Source organism: Embiotoca jacksoni, unplaced genomic scaffold, assembly GCF_022577435.1.
Source record: "Embiotoca jacksoni isolate LCO1_2020_lvr unplaced genomic scaffold, fEmbJac1.0.p SCAF_23, whole genome shotgun sequence".
Classification (NCBI taxonomy): domain Eukaryota; kingdom Metazoa; phylum Chordata; class Actinopteri; family Embiotocidae; genus Embiotoca; species Embiotoca jacksoni.
Genome location: NW_027185374.1, coordinates 2,008,253 through 2,023,930, shown reverse-complemented (window position 1 = coordinate 2,023,930; position 15,678 = coordinate 2,008,253). Strand labels below are relative to the sequence as shown.

At 42.0% G+C, this 15,678-nt stretch overlaps 1 protein-coding gene across 2 annotated transcripts in view; it reads right to left on the bottom strand.

Annotated features, from left to right (window-relative positions):
* Nucleotides 1-739: 739 nt before the first annotated feature.
* utrn (utrophin) overlaps nucleotides 740-15,678 on the bottom strand; it is a 178,512-nt gene continuing 163,573 nt past the window's right edge. For both annotated transcript variants that reach the window (XM_069158200.1, XM_069158201.1), the window contains 6 exons: nucleotides 11,103-11,264; nucleotides 10,008-10,245; nucleotides 6,179-6,254; nucleotides 5,852-5,935; nucleotides 4,081-4,106; nucleotides 740-2,122 (listed from right to left, as the gene is read on the bottom strand). In XM_069158200.1, the coding sequence (XP_069014301.1) occupies nucleotides 2,114-2,122; nucleotides 4,081-4,106; nucleotides 5,852-5,935; nucleotides 6,179-6,254; nucleotides 10,008-10,245; nucleotides 11,103-11,264 (595 nt within the window). In that variant the 3' untranslated portion in view covers nucleotides 740-2,113. The remainder of the gene's footprint in view (nucleotides 2,123-4,080; nucleotides 4,107-5,851; nucleotides 5,936-6,178; nucleotides 6,255-10,007; nucleotides 10,246-11,102; nucleotides 11,265-15,678) is intronic.

The following is a 15,678-nucleotide window of genomic DNA, read 5'->3' as shown; positions in this document are numbered from 1 at the left end:
TACAGGTGTCACAACAATAAAAAAGTTGCCGATGACCAGAGATTGATGTCGGCAATAATTTTTTCTTCTTGACTGCAGCGGAAAGGACGAGGTTTTACAACCATGACCTGCTTTGTTGACAATTTGTGATGAGACAAGAATGAAAGAAAGAGCTGTAAGGTTAGGAAGGAGAAGTTAAACAACCAATTTGAGTTTGACTCGGTCTAATAACTGCAGCCCCAAGAGTGCAGTTTCCTGTTGAGACATAATTTCATCTGACAGGGTGCAAAAATGAGCCAATTTTACACACTGAATTCACACGTGTGATCAGATTTGATTTATAACCAGCAACAGGCAACAGCAGAGCCTAGCAAGACGGAGGTAAATGTCTTTAATCAAGTATCACGCAATCTTTAAGAAAGGTGGTCTAATTAATGTGTGCAAGTGAAAAAACTGGGTCTTTCATTCAGGAACTGTCTTTTATTCATTATTCATTTGGAGTCCTCAGCTACAGCTCAGCATGCTCACCGCAAACATGTGATAATGATACAACCTCTTGCTGCGTGATCAATTCCTTTGATAAATAACAGGGATCCCGGCTGGATGACAACTGAGGAGTTGGCAGTAATGAAGCCTATATTCCTCATCAGTGCAGGGATTAATTCATATATTACATTTTAATATTTACAGTGTCAATCAACCATTCCTTTCAGTAAACAAGGCAGACAGTGAGCAAGAAAATAACAGGAGAGGAGACGTGTACTTGTTATAAAATTTTTTATTTAGAATAAAACATCGTAGCCATATTACATGTAGTGTGGTCGATCTATTTTACATACCTCAGGAGAAGCGACACAGTTCTGCCATGGTACGGTTCATCATGATTGTAATCATTAAAATCATCAACATCACCATCAGTCTACAGTTAGAGGAGGTTATAGTAGTGTTGTTCAGTCTCACAAGTTTTACAGGATAGCATAGAGCACGACAACACGACGCAGTGAGGGACCACCAGTGCTAGAAGTTCAGTGGAAAAAAACAGATAAAGGACTACTCATCCTAACGGGAGGCTAGCTTCAGCAGGCCACAGACCCATTGTGGTACAGTAATAGTAACTTTTCAATTTTTTTTTACTTGGTAACTCCTCATTGCAGTGTACACCAATACAGTAAGCTAAAGCTCAGGATGCTAAACCAGGTTGTTCATGTTTGGAAATGATCACAATTGTTTCAAACAAGTTTACGAACCACAAAAACAAAACTGTGTCTATGAGTCTGAGGTAGCAAGGCAATCATGGCTTTCCTCTGATTTCTCAACATATATCTCTTAAAAAAACTATTCTACACGATGACGGCGGGCCTCGAACAAACCCAGATTCAGGACAACTTTTAGATTTAAATCTATATTTTCCAAAACTTCTCTCTTTATACACAATCCCACTGTAATTCATCAACTCTCGTCTCTGTCTTCCACATGTGGAATGACAAACTGTATAGGCACAGAAGGGGTAAAGTTTACACTCACAAATCGCAGTTGAGGCAAATTCTGCCGGCATATCGACGCTTTAAAGGGGAACTTGACATCAAGCATGCTACAAGATAGATATTAAAACAAAACAGACGCTTTGAGAAGTGACAGTCCACACTTCCAAAATGATCCTCTCAACCACGACATGTTAGAACTCAGGAACTGTGTGTGTGGCCCCAAACATTTAACAAAGTCTGTGGCTGCTTTCACTGACAAATGATAACAGACAGGGGCTAGTTGGTACAAAGCAGTGGAATGACCAAAAGAAAAATTTAACAGTTTGATTCCCAGTGAAGGCAGATCTTGGAAACAGAATCCCAAACCACCCTTTGAAAAACAAAAAGCAGATTGTTACTATACAAAGCCCCGTGTCCATGTTCTCATCTGCATATCTAAATAAATCACTGACAAAGGTTTGATCAATTTCAGGTACAATCTACAGTTCATAAAATGTACAGTTTGCATAGTACAAGACAAGGTGGTAAAAGTAGTTAAGCTGTCTGCTCCTGTGCGTCTTTGGGATTTAGGGACAGGGGATTGTTCGTCTGGGAATGGTCTTGCACTTCACGCGTGCACACACAAACACACTCCGTCCTCTGGTCGGTCCTCACATCACCTGTAAATGCGCACAGAAAAACACAAACATTAACTCATCCTGTCGGATCAGAGCAAAAGTTACATTTTCAAACACAACAATGGAAATAGGTGCGTGTCTGCAAGTGTAAACCAGCCCACTCAAAGTCAGTACTCGTTAGTATGTGTTTTTTGTTCAAGTCCAAGTGCAGCAGGTGAGCCCGACTCATTCTTCTTCATCAAGACACCACCGTGTGGAAACATCACAACTTCGAACAAAGTAATCGCGTTTGAAAGCTGGTAAATGGACTGCAGTCCCTCAAGCCGGTTATAGTCCATTAGGAGCGCAGTGAGGAGGAAGGGGTGGGTGTGGATGACTCAGGGAAGTTTCTTGCATAGCAAAGCTGTCCTCTTAGAAACTGAATCCAGCATTCAAACCTTTTCACCCATGCCTTTATGTAAAATCTAAAAAGAAAGTGTGCAGCTCGCCAAGGACAAAAAAAAAAACAAAGTCAAAGAGTGTGTGGGAAATGAATTAGTTTGATCTGATAGTCAACTGATGGGGTGTGTTCTTGTTGTATAACACAAGACACTCAGATGTGATGATGTTGATGTACAGAGGAAGGCCTGAGCACTCTTACACAGGCAACAACATATCATTAACACCAGAGAACAGCCAGCAGCATGTTGTGTATTCCTCTCCTTGCTGCAGGAACTAAAACTGAATCCTTCCTTCAAGAAGATTTTCCATAGCAGACATCTTAACTAGAATTGCCCCGCGGTTGTCTACCAGTCAAGATGCAGTTTATATCCATGTCTGTCCAGACTTGTATATATAGTGAAGATTTTGAGGGAATTTATTTAATAAAGTTGTCAGCATGATAGTAGACAATACTTCAAATATGGATGTTGCTGCAGAGAAGTTATAAATAGGACATTGTTGCTTCACAGACATCTTCATCTGGACAGACAGATAGAATCAGCACAGTTTCAAGGTGGATACCCAAGTTTAATGTCACAAAGTTAGCAGCTGACCAAATGTTAAATAAGATCACAGTCCCCCTTCTGTTCCTCAGTTATGATGTTGAATAATAGCCAGAACATCATTTTATCCTATTTGATAATTTTGTGAAGTTTTATGATAATTAGTGTATGAAATGTCCTTTGACCACTAAACTCTTTGGGGCCCAAATTAACATTTTTGCCAAATCTAAATAAATTGCTTAGAGATGTTCCTGACGTATCGTGTTGACAAGAATGGAACAGACGTACAGACAACCCCAAAACATAATGCCAACAGCCACAACTATCGCCAAATCACAGCCATAAAAATAGAACAAGAGTGAGGACAGCTGTGGTTCACTTTGTTCCCTGTATGTACTGAATATGATGTTTGTATCAACAGAATTCTACAGAGTCCTAATAAACTTAATCTGAAATGAAATTGAGATGTGTAAATGTTTATTCGGAGAAGAAAGTGGAAATGTGTCTGTTCTGCAACAACCGCCACAAATGGATTCAGAGCAAACAGGCAGTTCAACTTGTGTGCAGCAACACAAGCTGAGCCGCTTACAAAGACACTGATAGAGGGGAGGAGTGAAGCGCAGCGGAGGGGCTCCACAGCCAGCTACATAATTACAGTGGGAAGAGGTAGGTGGCAACAGCTTTCACAGTATCTCTGTCCCAAAATGCACCTTGGCCTGAGACCGAGACAATGAGAGGAGCCGCTAATGGCGTTCCCCAGAGATCCATTAGGCATCCCTTTCTCACAGGCCACCGAATGTGGAGGGCCGTGGCAGGTGAAGGCTGCATGGAGGGGACTGTTTCTGTGGCAGCAGCTCTAATTACCTCTAAAATGTGCTCGGCTACAACTTCTCAGACCTCTAACAATGACTAAAATACTGACACGCCGACACAAACAGTGAAGAAAAATGAGCTGCTCACACACAGATTGACTCACTCAAATGTTGTCTCTAAACATGTGGAAGAATTTCGTCTTACCTGTGGTCTTGAGGAGAGGCTCGAGGCTGCGGGAGACAAAACAAAGAGACAGTTTAACACTTGAACTCCTCAGTTCATTTCTGTTTTTAGAAGTCTACACTAAATGAACAGCCTCTGGGTCCCTCCCACATATGCATGCACAAGTTCAGCTCTGTGCTGCTCAGTCCCGGTGCCTCGGAGCTCTAACCAAATTCTAATAACGCTGGAGCGTGTGCCAGATTAGAATGGATTTTTAACTAAAGCCCTCATAGGAGTTTCAACTCTAAAAAAAAAAAAAAATGGAAACAATTTAAAGTCAGTGAGCTCTTGCTTGATATTTGAACTTTTTTATTTCTTTTTGATTAACATCCCCAAAAATCAGTATAGTTTTAAATTCACCTGTGAATATTAATGAGGTCGAAGGTTTTTCCTGCTCATATAAAATATCAAATTAGAATGATAATGAAAAAACCTTTAAGGGTGTATTTAATGTGTGTGAGTCTGAGCGAGCATATCATCAGAATCAAAAGCACTGAGTCACAATGCAGATAAACAACCACAAAACCCATTTGAAAATGCACACTGTAAACCGCTTTCAAATGAAATACAGGACAAGACCTTTTGAATTCATGACTACTGATAAGTGCACAGCTGCTCAACCTGCAATCACTTACACATGACACTTCAGAGAACACAGAAAAACATCCAGACACAAAAACAAAGCTGAATGAATGCAGGACTGGAGTGTGTGAGGTGGTGAAAGAGGAAGGAGTGGGAGGAAGTGAAGGAGAAAATCAGGAGGTGGATGATGAGTCCAGTTAAACTTGTAGATTATAATGACCACCGTTTTCTCCATTCCCTGCATTTTCTGTTTGTATTTCATCTATTTATAACCCAAACCCATTGATTTGTAAACTGCAGTTCTGAAGCCACGACTTCGCTATTGCAGCCGTCGCCATCTCCGCCGTCGCTATTTTAGAGCCAGAAGTGACCATATTTGGACCAGCTGGGGAGGAGCGAGCGGTAAATCTGACTCAATCTGATTGGAAACCCGAGGACACCGCACCCCACCCACCTATGGCGGAAACCTGACTTCACCCAAAAAATGCTGCTGTTTTTTAAGCCCAACATCTACTAATGGAATTATTTTCAGAAGGACCCCCAGAAAACTAATAAGAAGGAGTGACTTTAGGGAATAACACCATTATAACTTGTGGAAAAACCTTTACTTTGTATTGCGTGAGAGAAGTTGAATGGAAAGTCTATGGATGCTTTTTTGGTGCCAATCTGGAGTGGGCCTCTGTGGTATTGCAGCTTAAAGCACTTCCACATTGGCTTCAATTTTCAGACCCGGAATCTACGTCCAACTTTATATACAGTCTAGTCTTTTCAATTGTGATGCTTCCCTTTTTGAAATCTGGTAGGAGTGAACTGGTCATTTGAGGGTCATATTGTATTTCAGGAAATGTAGAGAAGATTGTAATTTTCCTCTACCTCTTTTACATTTTTATAGGACCAAGCCCTACAAATTTTGTCATAATTGAAATCAAATCTACTGAATGACATTACAGTGATATTAAACCATTTCTCATGTTGCTGTTCTAGGACGGCACAAACTTGCCTGACTTGTATATCTCCAACCCTACACCTAAAGGATGTATGAATAGTTAAACAGACTGACGGAGTATTTTTCTGCTGACCTGCGACCTTGTAGAGAAACACAAATCTGCTGTCAGAGGCGGGGAGGACACGGTGGGGGAGAGGGGACGAGGGAGAGGGTTGGGAAACTTACGACTGCATGCAGGGAAGGAGTTGTTAATCTGCTCCATTACATCTGCCAGGTCAGAGCTGCTGTTGTGGGAGTCCAGCAGCTCATCTGAACACACACGCATGCAGGCACAGAGAGGTTGATCTTCAGTTACCAGACACACTTAACACGGCACCACGGTGAGTTTCCATTGACAGAAAAAACCCCAACGTGAGATCCTTTTCTTTGTTGTGAACATTGATCAGACTTTAGCAATTTAATTCCAAGGACATATCTCCATATCTCAAAGACAATGATACGCCGAGTGTTTGTGTCTGTGTATGCAAGTCTTTCTGAGCTCTAGTGTCTCACCTGAGTTATCAGCAAGTGGCCCTCGATCTTGCGCAGAGGGAGAGGACACGCCGTTTACCCTCGACTCCACTTCGGGCTGATAAAGAGACGCAGACAGAAGAAAACAGGACAGAAAACTCAATCATTGTAACACAATTATTCCGCCTAGCGTCTGATTGACAACTTCAAAATTAGCCGTGTGGGCGAAGACAAGTGAATGTGAGAGGGCGGCACAAAGAGGCTGCTGTCATGTGAACAGAATCGTCTCTCAAACAACTCCCAGCCCGTTTCCCAGGCTAAAGTATGACACCTCAAAGGACGTTTGCATAGATTTTTCAATTAAAATGTAAGAAATGACAAATATTATTATGCCCATATCAACACATGACACACTGTCCACGCTGAAAGCAACATTATGAAAGTCTATTCGTCCTCCCTTCCTGCTCTTAACTTTGTGCCCTACGGCTGTTCATTTGAAGATCCACAGAGGACCAGTAATCTGGATATTCAGCATGTTTTCGACAAGGTCTTGTCCGTGAGAGATTGCATCATTTTCTCGTTCTGCTCTCTGATGTTTCTGCTCATTAGCGTCACCTTGATATCAACAGTGGAGTTCGCAATGGACTAAATAAAAATCAGAAAACCGCTTTAGGCAAAGGGAGAGAATTAAGACAATTCCACTGAGATTCAGAGATAAACTGATAAATGTACAATCCACTGTGGTCATCACAAAGATAAATAAGCACCATCAATAAATACTTCAGATTCATGGCACGGCTGATAAAAGTCTTATGTAACAAGTGATTTCTCTGACGCACAGAAGCGAACCCTTGATGTCCACTGACATTTACAGCAGAATCTCACATTCCCGTCAGCTTTTCAACTAAAAGAAACTAAATCAATGTTGCTCCTTCATCTCCCTCCTAACCCTCTTCTTCTTCCTCTTCATCACCCGGTGTCCCCCGGCACTAGTAAAGGCTAACATGTTGGAAACGTCTCCAGAGCCCAAGCGGTGTCTTGAGGCTCGTCTTGGAATAGCCGAGGTCAAGGGTCTCGTCAGCCTGCAGGAGTGTGAGTTTAATGCGTGCCATCAAGCAGGCCGGGTTTATTATTCGGCAGCTTGGCAGTAACGCCGCAGTTGACGGAAAGACATGTTGACATATTGTCAGGTCTCCGGGGACTCAAATGTCAGACAACAGAAGTTCTTATTTAGCGGGGGGATGTTTCCGTGTTTGCAGGTACTTCTGCAAGCTATTAGGTTTGCATTTCTTGTCTTTCGGAATCAGCGTCAGTATCACTTTACTTCAGTATGTGGTGACGCTGGTGGAGAAAACAAAACAACAAGTCTCAAGCTAAACACAACGCAAGCAGCGATGCAGTATCTAATACAGTATACGTCACTAAGATACAACACAAGAAATGGGACAATTTTGTACTTGAAGCTCTGATAAGAATGGCTTAATGTATAACAACACAGAATTGTTCTTTAGTTTGGAAGACGCTGTACTAACATTTTTCTTTTTTGTCATACTTTTAATTAGCCTGGTGTGAACCTGAACCCATTTCCAATCAATGAATATATGGGTCTGGGCACCCTATGTAGGGAAACAGTTTGCAGTTGGTCCATCCTGCTTGGCGTAAACCTCCGGTTAATGTTAACCAATCAGCATGCGCCGAAAGCGGCCGACACTCTGAGTACAGCATATTTAAAAAAAAAAAAAAAAAAAAAAAAAAAAAATGTAATGAACGGCAGGAGCTTGACGAGATCCTGAGCATTTATTCTGCGCTGAACGCATAATGTGCGCTGATTTTGTTTTTGCAGTTAATGACACTTGAAAAAATATTAGCACTGCGCTCGTCACTGTCGCCAGCCGTCCAATCCCAGTGAAGGAGGAGCGGGACAGACACAGTTAACCACGGACACTGCTTGCTGATTGGTCCGCCCTTCAGAGTGGCTGTGCAAACATTAATAAAAGCCGAGTTCCCAGACGGTTATCACAGCAAATAAAACTGAATCTGTGAGTCACAGTCGGCGCAGGCAGGCAAACTTTTAATAGCTTTCAGATTGTGCTCTTTACCCTGCTACATTTTTTGAAAGTTGTAGCAACTGCTTACAATTCAAATCAAGAATTTATGTGGAAAGATTCATAAACTATAAAACATTTTCAGAACTAAAATACGTGAGAGCATATGGACTAGCTTAATAAGTTTGATATAGATCATTTACAACGATAGAATACAACTTGAATGTTAATATACAAGTCATCCAATATATGCAAATGGCCGGCACATATATATCCCTTTATCACCATGGTGCTCTCAAAGCGCTTTCCAGTTTGCAAGGTGCTCACCAGCCATCAGGAGCAACCTGGGGTTCAGTGTCTTGCCCAAGGACACTTCAACATGTGGACAGGATGACTCAGGGATCGAACTACCAACCTTATGATCAGTAGCATCTCATTCTAACATGGGTAGCCACAGCCTTTCTGTATATGTTACGTGTGATATAATGATTACACACAGCATGATGTTACATACTTTTACTTTTTCCAAGATTCAGGATTTCTAGGGTATTTCTAAATTGTGTTAATAAAACTTCCACCGTCCAAGATATAAAGTCACATACTGTATATACGATCCAGTATGTTAACAACTTCATATTCTCCATCTAAAAAATAGAAGGAAATCTCTAATATAGGTGAAACTGGGGTACATAAAAACCTTTTTCTGTCAAAATGTTAATCTTCATCCATTAAAAATCTGCTGAGTCAGGTCGGCTGCCTCCTATTCGTTGTGAGTTATTATCATTGTTCCAGCTCCACAGAGCTGATACCTGTTTGCTCAGTCGGGGTTGTTACCTGTTTGGCTTCAGGGTTGCGCATTTCTTGGCAAAAACAATCCGACCTCAGTGAGCAGTTAGGTCGGGCATACACAAATCTGGACGTTATTGACTGGAGACGGATGCTGGGTGGAATGATAATGATGTGATTTGGAGCTAATATGAGTGTTGATGAGCAGTTGTTCAAAGGCAAAACATAATATAGAAACAAACGTGTGGATGTAGAGATGATTAGTTGCAGGTACATACTTACGTTGATGTTGTTTCAATGTCTTTTAAATCATTGGAGGTGGTCTGTATCAGCATCCCACTTTTTAAATGAGTTTTTTATTTTTTATTTTATGAGTTGTTCAGAAACAGCCATGCCAGCTGGTGTGTGTGACTGTGTGTGAACTGTGATTACTGCCCTGCTGCTGCTCAACAACAAGCCTAATGAAGTGAAAGGAAAGGCAACTCATGAGGAAAATAAACTTTAAGTCACAAGTGTGTACGTGCTAACCTCAAAGGAGACTTCACGGCTGTGAAAATCATAAATCCGCTGGAAGAAAGGCATTCATTTGATTTCATTTTGAAGAGCGTCGCAAAAACCAGAGCTAAATACCCAGTGAAAATACTATTAGTATTAGGTTGACATTAGTAATCGACAACCTTCTATCCGCTGGATATGTTTGCTGTATCAATAATATTAAGAAACATCAAGACTTTGCGAATATACATCTTTGTTTACCTTTTGCAGACATATGACAACACCTGTGTTGTCATATGTCTGCAAAACACCAAAACTTCAGCAATGGCCTCTTAACAGCTGCAGTTTGAATCCATTTCAACCTTTCAGTTGTCAGGGAAAAGTAAACAACAAAAAGAAACCCCTGAGTCCTCTTTGTCTCGTAGGGATGACTATTTTGGTAATCAACATGCAAGTCTATGAATATCCGTTTCTGTCTCCTCTCAGATCCAACCAATCCAAGCATTGTAAACCTGTCCAACAAGCGGGTGTAAGCATCATGTCACCTGGTGCAGTAGCTGTCGGAGGCGGTGGAGCTGAGACTCCAGCTGTTTGTTGTGTTCCTCCAGGATGTGCATGCGGGCCTCCAGCCGCCCTTTGTGTTGTCGTAGCAGCTTGGCTTCAGCTAGGAGGTCGGCCTCATCGGGGTGGGCAGAGGAGCCCTCTGACTCCCAGGGGCTTCCGGTAGGAGCCCCTCGCTGGCCATGCTGCTCCTTCAGCTGCTCATACTCCCTCTGCAGCGTCCTGGGAAAGAAGACATACACGAGAGTAAATAAACAACAATTGCAGATGCTCCGTGCACATACCATGGGTTGGCAGTCAGACATTATTATTTTTCTCATGGTTATATAATTATTACAAATACTTGATATTGGTATTATTAATATCCCTGAAAGACTGTCAAACATCAGCATCTTCCTGATCCCCCACAGTGGGGTGCCACACAAAAATACCCCACTCATGTTTACCTCTATTTCCTGCTTTCTCAGTGAAATCCTATTTGAAACGGATAGAGGAAAATAATGGACCCCCCCCCCCCAACACACACACACACATCAAATCTTTAGCCTCACTTCCTCCTCGCCCTCTCAGTGCCGAACTATAAGCTGCAGTGCTTTACTTAAGTTGGCATTTATGAGCTTGGCTGTAAAGCTCTCTCTCTCGCTTTCCTCCTCGCTCGCCCAGAGAGGCTGTGTATGTGTGTAATCAGTGTTAAATCACTCCAGTCGGGCTCCTGGCTTTGCGGAAAGCATCTCCACAACAATAGATTGTGCAGTCATTCTGTCTCTAAGCCATCTCCATTTACAAATCAAAACCAGGGAAGGACTTGGCTTGTGAGACAGACTGGAGGTACGGGAAGTGTGTTTGTTTGTATCTTGTGCACTGGAGTGTGACGGTGAGCACATGTACGTGGATGACAACAAGAAGTTGTGAATAAACAAGAAAGGACAAAAAAAAAAAAAACGGACTTTTCGGGAGCCTAAATATTAATAACTTCCTATTGATCAAGATATCGGTTGAGACAATATTATCCATCTTAATCAGATTATGCAGACATAAGTGCGGTATAATTCCTAAAGATTACACCTCTAATGCCCCACCTCTGCTCCTCCTCCAGACGAGCTATGATCCGCTCCAACTCCCCTCGCTCCTCCCTCTCCACGGCCTGTAAGATCTGGGCCGGACTCTGCGGCTGGCTGCACGGGGAGCCCTCCCCTCCCAGCGTCTGGCAGTACTGAAGGATCAGGGCGTGCTCATCATCCCTGTGGAAAAAGCAGAGTTGTCAGGAGCGAGGAGTCCAAACATCTTGTCCCCGTCAGTCAGTTCAAATCACCTTTTGTTCAGTTAGCGAGGGGCGATTTAATTTAGCACTTGAACAATGTACGGTTGAAAAAACTGAATAAAAGAACAAATCATTATGTTTGGAAAATGACTTGGAACGGATGCTGGGTAATTATCATATAATACAGTGCTGCTCAATAAAGGCAGAGAGCAGCAGTTACAGAAACAGCAGAGTTTAGATGAAAGTGTTTGTAGTTTTCAGGGTAGCGGGTGAACTGTGTAACATATAGAGGTTGGAATGCTTTCATTCGGTTTCTGTTTGAGCTGATTCAAACGTATTCCCTCATTATTTTCGTTCATTTGAACTTAGTTTTTAATTAAATTAAATTCATTTTAAATTTTATATCTTCTATGTGGAGTCTGCAGTTACAGGGATTAAATATCTCTCTCTTTTGCAAGTGCCTGTCTGTTGTTAATGTTTACAGCATATATGAATCAGAAATTTAATTTCATTTGAGTACATTTAAGTTTTATTGTTAAAGATTGCACCAACCTAAATGACATAAATCCCAGTACAATCAACAGCTGAGACTGCCGTTCCTGCTACTTTGCAATGCTTGCTATGTTTTAAAGGTCCTATCTTCCAGAGTCCGATGTACCAGGGGTCTGGAGTTCCCAGAGACTAATGCAACCTGGGTCCTAAGTTCTCAAGGTCCTAAAAACCCAGGGTCCTTAAGTTCCCCAGTTGAACCCAAAACCAAACCCCCCCACAGCCAACGTCATATTAAGTGACTACATAGCTCAGGAACATCTTTTTCCGGTTTCCATGATGTGCTGTACGAAGCTGAGGGACCCTGGGATCATAGCACCTTGGAAACATGTTCCCACTATGTGCCACATAAATCTGGAGCCCGGGAACATAGGACTCTCCTTTAGCAGGCATTTAGCTACTGCTAAAAAAAAATGTCTGTGATTATAAAAAAAACATTTTAGCTGACTTTTTTTCATGGCTATCTGTCTGCTAGCATTAGCTTGATATCTTAATCCTGCTTAAGTGTTAGCTGCCTTGTTGTCTGTCTACACAAAAATGCCACATTTCGATGGCCTCATATTTTTATATGGTAAAAGAGAGAAAGAGTCCACCAGTATTTTAATATTGGCCAAATACAGTGTATAGTTTCTGCCTTTAGAGTCTACAGCACTCCATGTTTGAGGAAAGATGAACATGATTTATAACCATGTAGATCACCAACAATGAAATGTGACAGCTGGTGAAGCAGCTGAACTCATTAACTCATGTCAGAGGACATTTAAAAGCACGTGGTGATAATACATAGCATGTGAGAGAGATGAATGACAGCTTCCAGCCGCCTATTCTGAACAAGCATGATATAACTGCTATGACGTATAAGATCTTTAGCAACAGTCGGTCTGCTGCGCTGTACGTTTCACAATCTCTGGTAAAACAGTCAAGCGTAAGTCTTGACTGTCTGATAACTGGAATAAGGGAGGGCTGAGAGCAGACGGAGGGAGCGGAGAAGAGAAAGAGCCCGGCAGGCACACCAACCGATACGGAGGGAAGAAATGGCTGCTGTTGTGCAACTTTATGTGTGATTATCTGTCCGTCTATTTATGTGCAATGTCAATGATATAAAAAGAGGTGGCGGGTCTTGGCAAAGCCCGGCTGTCACATTCATTCTGAAACACAGCCTGCGTTGGAAACTAAAACCTGACAACGCCCCCCACACACACACACATCCCCTCCTCCCAAAAAAAGACTGTCACTTAAAAACCGTTCTGCTTCTAAAGTGACAGATCCAGAGCCAGTTTCACAGCTTGAAATAGAGTTTGGCTGAGAAAGTTTAGTGGCTCCAGATATGGCTTTCCATGCACTACTAGCTCTATTGAATCCAGCGAGTTCAAATGACCATCAGTGCTCTGGCTGTTCTGACATTATTATCTTACATTAAAACAAATGTATCTGAACCAGCACAAAGTACCATTATAAAAAATGGTCTGTTACCACTTCCCATAATATACAGTATTGATTTAAAAGACCATTTCAGTTTATAACAACTTGAATTCGATCTTGGCAGCTGTTGTCAGTGTTTGTGTTGGTGGTGACAACGTTATGCTCATCAAATTAGTTGCTGAGATCAGAAAACGACATCACTGCAGATAACAAAGACTGTAAATGATTTTATTTGGAATAAAAGCAAAAGTGAGTGCATTTAAAATAGTGGTTACTATTTATTACCACACAGAAAAATAGCACATGGTAATTTAAGATGGACACTGGATAAAAATGTTACCATTCACTTCCTGTTTTCTGTCCCAAATAGGTTTGATTAACCAGTGTTTGTTTGAAACCTGTGGGGCCGTGCTTGTTGTTCTTGTTCACTTCTTTTTATCATTTCATTGTCAAAATGCTCCCAGATCTAAACAATTAATTTAGTGAGTACAAGATTATGTTAATGGGGAGGAATAATGTCCAAAACTATAAGTGTTTACAGAACAATGTATCGTAGCTGCATTGGCATCTAGAAGCTAAAAACGTCCGCACCTGACACCGTGATTTCCAGGCATACTCTGCTGAAATACATCGTCACTTACTTATAAGACCTTAAATGATTGCCTAATGCTCGGCTTTAGTGGGCGAGTTAATAAAATACGCTCTGGAGAGCCAGCTAAGTCAACAAGTATTCAGCAAATATTCAGAACGCCATTATCACCACATGCTCAATAAGAGAGGTTACGAATGGAAAGCTTCTTTCTAGCAGATGACAGTAATTAAACTATGTCACGACCAAAGACCGGGATGAGAGCTAATGAAAGGTACACAGAATGAGGCTTTCACCTCTTTTCACATAAAAGGAACAATATGCTGAGGCAGTAGCCTTCCACGTACGCTGAAGAGAGAAAGCTTTTTATCATTAACCAGCCTAAGCTCCTTGTGTGATGTGAAGTTCTGAGTGCTCTTTTCTTTAAGAACTGGATTTGAGTCCAGTTCAACCTTTCAAGTATTTTGCCTAAAATTATAAACACCCAACGATAAAAGAGACGCAAAATAAAATTTCTAAGTAGCGAACACAATGTTTTGAACATTTCTTAGCTTTTTTAAATCTCCTTACTCCAGTTTTCTTTTATATCATTTCTTCCAAACCTTCTTTACGCAGTGATTACTTTTCCTTTTTTTAAACATGAATTTAACTTTTCCTGGTCTTCCAGAGAACTCTTTTTTTTTTTTTTTTATATGCACACACACACACACACACACACACACAGTTATTCATCAGTTTCATGCTAATATGAAGACTGGAGCCGGTGAAACTGCTGAGTTACTGAAAAATGACAGTGAAAGCTGGAGGAGACAGGAAGTCGAATGTCACTCAGCTGCTCCTGCAACATGCAGCATTATACCGACACACACACACACATCCACACTCACTCATTTTTCTTTGAAATATGGGTATGCTGTGACAGGGGAGACAGGGATGACGAAGAAAGGCTCTGCTCCCATAGAAAAATTTGGAAACTGGTGGTACTGTTGTCTGCTGGGAATGTGGATGGGTGGGTGGGGGGGGGGGGGGGGGGGGGGAGGGGGGGGTCCTGCACAAACTGAGTGACCAATTAGGCAGGTCCCTGGCGACGGGAAGCTGCAGCAGCACATTATGGCTGGCAAGGGGATCTCACAGGAGAGCGGGAAAGGGATCATTACATTTGAAAATGGGGACTACAGGGGGTAGAGCCGTCTCATAAACCACCTTCTATGAAATCCTGGGAGAAAGAGGGGATCGCAGTGAAAGGACGGGAGGCTCAGCCAGTGTTGCAGCTGGCTGTGAATAAGAAAGAGATGACAGAGGATGAGGAGGACATCAGTGTGGTTGAGGGGGAATTAAATGGGAATAATGGTGATGAATGCCGGGGATATTAGGTCGCTACAGCTGCAGCGCATTGTGCATATGAGTGTCGTGCTTGGCGAGGGTGAGCGGAGGACACACCCGAGGGGACTTTTACAGTTTTTACCCAACAACAATAGTGTCCGGGCCTGATGCCTCGCTAACATATCACAAAGCCAGCAGTTCCTCTCAAAGCTGAATAATGCTATCAGCTGCCTAGACTAAGCTCAGAGAGGAGCAGTGAGAGATAAAGACAGAAGGAAACAGGAGAAAAGAGAAACCAGGACAGAAGGAAGACCAGAAAAAACAAAGGGGGAGGATAAAAGAAAGCAACCAGTCTTTTATTCTTCCCCTCTGATTAGATATGTTAAAAACTTGCCGTCTGTGTGCAAAGTGCAGCGACTTCATTTACTCGAGGTGTATTGTTTATAATGCAAAGCTTCAAAAAGGTATTTCAGTGTTTAACTCTGTGCAGTGTTTAATCTGAAGGGTGCCT